Source organism: Orycteropus afer, unplaced genomic scaffold, assembly GCF_000298275.1.
Source record: "Orycteropus afer afer isolate SDZICR_OR568_19922 unplaced genomic scaffold, OryAfe1.0 scaffold01038, whole genome shotgun sequence".
Classification (NCBI taxonomy): domain Eukaryota; kingdom Metazoa; phylum Chordata; class Mammalia; order Tubulidentata; family Orycteropodidae; genus Orycteropus; species Orycteropus afer.
In genome coordinates, this window is record NW_006922625.1 from 61,469 (window position 1) to 67,258 (window position 5,790).

General features: G+C 38.5%; 1 protein-coding gene across 1 annotated transcript in view; it reads right to left on the reverse strand.

The window, feature by feature from the left end:
* Positions 1–5,790, reverse strand: part of ACADM (acyl-CoA dehydrogenase medium chain) — a 42,746-nt gene that overhangs the window by 11,993 nt on the left and 24,963 nt on the right. The window contains 2 exon segments of the mRNA XM_042783399.1: positions 3,275–3,370; positions 4,132–4,272. Of these exon segments, the coding sequence (XP_042639333.1) occupies positions 3,275–3,370; positions 4,132–4,272 (237 nt within the window).

The window sequence follows — 5,790 nt, forward strand, 5'->3', positions numbered from 1 at the left end:
TCCTAATACAATAGTGGGGTCATACAATATTTGTCCTTCTGTGATTGACTTATTTCACTGATGTCATCTGATTTCTTGACTGCTGCTTCCATTGGTGTTGACAGTAGAACCAAATAATATGAAATCTTTGACAACTTCAATCTTTTCTCCATTTATCATGATGCTGCTTATTGGTCCAGTTGTGAGGATTTTTGTTTTCTTTTATGTTGAGATGTAATCCATACTGCAGACTGTAGTTTTAATCTTCATCAGTAAGTGCTTTGAGTCACCCTCACTTTCAGCAAGCAAAGTTGTGTCGTCTGTATATCATAGGCTGTTAATGAGTCTTCCTCCAATCTTGATGCCATGCTCTTCTTCACATAGTTCAGCTTCTCAGATTATATGTGTAGCACACAGATTGAATAAGTATGGTGAAAGAATATAACATAAAACCCAAAAACTAAACCCACTGCCATCCGGTTGATTCTAACTCGATTCCAATAGTGACCCCCTTTCGGGGTCACTATTTCTGAGGGGGTAAATTTTTATGGAAGTAGATTGTCCAGTCTTCTTTCTGCAGAGAGGCTGGTGGGTTTGAATTGCCAACCTTCCTTTTAGCAGTCAAATGCTTTACGCACTATGCCACCAGAGCTCCTTAGAATACAGCATAGATAATTTTTAAAACTGAGATTAAGGGACACAGAGCAATACAAGTGGATTGATCTGTAGGCCAGTGCCTGTTGGCAAACTGTTAACAATTCTTGGTACAGAAGGCAAGAAAAAGCATTTAGAAACTTTTACAACAACTTGACATTATTTTGACTTTTTATTTTAAAAAAATAATGGTCCATAATAGATTAGAACATAGAAACACACTGGTCATTCACTACAGATAATATTAGAATGACAGACACAGGAAGAATTAGAGGAGGTTCACTATATATACCATAGGGAGTTGTAGAAGAGAATATAGATAATTGGGGAACAACAATTGAAGAGATAATACCTAAGAATTTCCCAGAAATTCATGGACGATTTGACTTGTTAGTAATAAAATTACTTTGATATTCAAGAAGACATGGGAAATATGGATTAAAAGGATGGAGTGCCAAATCTATGACTTCTACATTATGTAACCTTGAGGAAGCTATTTAATCTTTGTAAACCTCAGTTTCTTAATCTATAATGGAGATTACAGCACACTTAAGTCCCTGGGTTATGAATGTTTGACTTATGAACAATTTGTACTTGCCCTTTCATGTTATGTAAATTTGCTCTCACTTTGAAAGGACTGAACCAACACCTACTCACAACAAATTCATCACTTTCACTTGATGCACATGCAGTTTAAAAAATCACTGAAAAGGCTTCAAGCCTTTTTTCTTGCACTAAATTTAGGTTAAATATGAACTGTATGCACCTGCTTTGACTTACTTCTGTTCTGGTTACCTAGTGCCACTCTGACAAGAATATATCACCAATGGGACGGCCTTAACAAACAGGAGTTTATTCTTACAATTTGGAGGCTTTAAGACCAAGTTCAAAGTGCCAGGTTCTAGGGGATCGATGAAATCCCCTCAGCTTTGGGCTTCAGCTCTGCCTCCAGCTCCCGGCCCACTGAAGCTAGAGGCTTTTCTTCACTCAGACAGCTGCTGGCTGCTGAGGCTGCCAAGCCCAAGGTTGACAAGTAAAAAGGCATACGGCAGACCATTAATTATCAAATCACACGGCAGACCATTAATTCAAGTCCATTCTAAGTCCCAAGGTCGGCAGAGCATGGCAGGCTGCTGAACAACGACACAGCTACACGTAGGGTTCAAGGTGCCATAAGCTGAAGACCATTCCGCAATGCTTCTGCTATATACAGGAAGCAGACCACATTCCCTAAGGCAGCTACTCAGCTGCTCGCAGTAGATTCCACCATGGAATTGATTACCAGTCTTATCATGGGGAATACTACATTCAGCTGCCCAGCCACTCAACCAGGCCCAGCCAAGTTGACACACAAATTGAATTACCACACCTACAAATGCAATTTAAAGACATTGGAACAGATCTCATTCATAACTCAGGCACTGCCTGTACTACCAAAACATAGTTGCTGGGAGAATTAGACAATACATTTAAAATGCTTGATAAAGTGTCAGGTATACAATAGGTTGTTGTTGTTGTTGTTGTTATGTGCCGTCGAGTCGGCCCCGACTCATAGAGACCCCTCCTTGGGTTTCCAAGGCAGTATCACTACGGAAGTAGGATTGCCCAACCTTCCTTCCGAGGAGTGGCTGGTGGGTTTGAACCGCCAGCCTTCTGGTTAGCAGTCAAGTGCTTTAGCCACTATGCTACCAGAGGTAGTTGGTAAATATTAAGCATTCTTTTTCTTCTTCCCAATTAACAGAGTACCCTGAGTGGCTAGAAGTTTATGGCATAGTCTAAAGAAAATTCTGTTCTTAAGACTCATCCTAATAGGCCACATTATCTTCTTGCTAAGAAAGCAGAGATTTAGTTTGTACTTAAAAATAATTTCCAAGTACAATCATGTGTTTGCTAATGTCCATGATATATTCTGTGAAATAGGATGTTACATGATTTGGATGATCTGTGAATATCTATTATGTACAGGAGAGAGGTATGCAGGATGTTCACTGGTCGGGGACAAGGACCCATGCCACTGCTGTTATCAATAAACTATATGAAAACTCTGGCTCTGTTGCTCCCAGTCCTGTATGGTTGATGCTTGGTTTCTGAGAACTGCTTGTGGACCCAGCCTGCCTAATGCAACCTGTACTCTCCATCTAGCTGGCTGCTTTTTCTGCCCTTCCTGCCACTGCCGCAGTCTGGACTACTCTGCAGCCACAAATGCAGAAGGAGCTGTGACCTCAGGCCTGGGCAACACATGCAGAGCGCCTTGCCTGATTGGGCAGTGGGCTGGGTGGGACATCCCCCTTGATGGCTCCAGCAGTATCTGCACAGTCTCAGCCTGAAGTGAATGCAATACAGGCAACTGTGGATGGGTGTGAGACCCTTTCCCATGGCTACACCAGGGCTGGGGTAGACATAGGATGTGGAGCACTAGTGAGAGGCAGATCAGACCTCTGGATCTCAGTATTTAGTGAAGTACATCCTCTATATCTTATTCTCCCAATAGAATTTCTGAACTCTTTATAACCTTATGAGACCATGAATGTATATGCAGTTAGATATTGCCCAGACACAATCATTAAGTGACACATACCTGTATTTAGATAAAAATAAAAGTCTTTATATTTGAACAAAGAAAGCAGAATATTTCGCTTACCTCAACAAGCAGTTTTCCAAAAGTTTTCCTCTCCAGGGCATACTTGGTAGCTTCATCCAAAGCTCTTTGTGCTAGTCCAACAGCACCAGCTGCAACCTAAACATTTCATAAAGCAGAAGTTTACAATGTCTTTAAAATACACAGTATGTGGCTACAAAGAGAAGATGGCCTATAGCTTAATGCAACAAGAAAATGGAAGGTGCAAATAAATATTTTAAGCTCATATTTATGAATTAAAAGTTATTGGCTGGTATTTGTGCATAGGCTCATAGCCTAAAGAAATCATTCCTTCTATGTTAACAAGGGAAAGCTTGCTAAAGGAAATAGTCTTGATGATTGTGGGACTAGGATGTGAGTACATATCAACAGGAATAATTAAACAAAGTGTGGAGTGCCTTTATGGAAAATCTAGTAGTAATTACAGTATATATATATATATATATATTTTATTTGTCAAAATAGTTTCTACAACATGGGCAGCAAAAAGAGTTGAAGAATTCTAAAACACAAAGAAAATAATACTATCTACCCTTAAGAAAAACAGCAGACATTTAATAAGAAAGGGACAAAAACTCTAAGACAGACAACATAAAGTGTTAAAATAAAGCTACTTAATGTAATAAATGGGAGCACTGGTAGCATAGTGCCTAAGGCACTTGACTGCTAACCAGAAGGCTGGCGGTTCAAACCCACCAGCCACTCCTCGGAAGGAAGATGGAGCAATCTACTTCCGTAGTGATACTGCCTCGGAAACCCAAGGAGGGGTTGCTATGAGTCAGGTCCGACTCGACGGCACATAACAACAGCAATGTAATAAATAAAAGATCTTGTAAAGATTATCAAATCATATTACTTACTGGAGGTCTGGTTTTATCAAAAGCTCCCATTGCAATTTTGAAACCTGCTCCTTCACCAATTAAAACATTTTCTTTAGGCACTTTCACATCTTCAAAGACAATCCCTCTTGTATCTGAACATCGCTGGCCCATATTTAATTCCTAACAAGAAAATAAATATAGTTTAAGGAACATTTTCTGAGTTAGCATCCACTGTTGCTTTAAACATTTTTGATAACTTTTTGCAATAATCTAAAACAGGAGTTGATAAACTACAACCTGCAAGCACACCCATTTTAGTAAATAAAAACTTATTGGAACACAGCAACACTTTGTTTAAATTTCAGCTGTGGCTGCTTTCTTGCTACAGTGGCAAAATTAAGTAGTTGTGACAAAGACCATACGTCCCACAAAGCCTAAAATATTTACAATCTAGACCTTTACAGAAAAAGTTTGTCAACTCTTGGTCTAAAATAGTGTTCCTAAAACTTTGAAACCAATACTAGCATAAAGGTCTATATGCATGTATCATTTATTTATAAAGACAAATCTCCTTATATGTTTGAAGGCTAGCTTTTTCACCACAAGTGTCATGAACAACATTTAGCAAAACAAGGTCTGATCTAAGATTTTCAACTTTAGTTTAATTATTAGCATTAGCAAAGTAATCTACTGAATAAAAGTTGATTTTTTTTGTTTTCCTTCTTCTTTTTTTTTTCCAAATTAGGTTTGCTGAGGTATGATTTAAGGAGCTCTGATGGCACAGTGTCTAAGGCAGAAGGTTTGTGGTTCAAACCTACCAGCCACTCCATGGAAGGAAGATGGGGCAATCTACTTCCGTAAAGATTTACTGCTTCAGAAACCCAAAGGGGGTCACTATGAGTCAGAACTGAATCAACTCGATGGCAGTGAGTTTAGTTTTGGTTTGAAGTATAATTTATATATGGAAAAATCTACCTTTTTTAAGTATACAGTTCTAATAATTAAAAAAAAATTATAATAGTTTTTGACAGTGTATATGCGTGTTTTTACTACAATTAAAATACAGAGTATTTCCAACACCCCAAAAAGCTCCCTTGTATTGCCTGATCAGAATTTTTTTTTACTGCTGTGTAGTACTGCACTGTATGGATGCCCCACATGTTGCTTATCCATTCACCCAGTTTTTAGCAATATGAATGGCGCTTCTATAAACATTTGCGTACAGGTCTTTGTTTTCATTTATGTTGGATAAGTATCTTGGAGTGGGTACATGCTAAGTTTATATTTAACTTTTTAAGAACTTGTTAAACTGGCTACCTTCCCCCAATTTTTTGTTTCGAAAATTTTAAATCAACACAAGAATTGTAAGAATAGTGTAATAAATACCTATATACCCTTGACCTAGATTCACCAACTGTTAACATTTTGTCATATTGCTTTATCTCTGTGTGTGTGTGTGTGTGTGTATGTTTGTGTGTGTGATTGATTGAACTATTTCCCCCAAAATGTGTGCCAACTTGGCAGAGCCATGATTCTCAGTGGTTCAGCAGTTATGTAATGATATAATCACCCTCTATGATGTGATTTGATGTAATCAGCCTATCAGTTTTAATATTAAGGTGGGACGCAACACTCTTGGAGCTCTGGTGGTGTAATGCCTAACGTATTTGACTGCTAACCAAAAGGATGGTGGTTCAA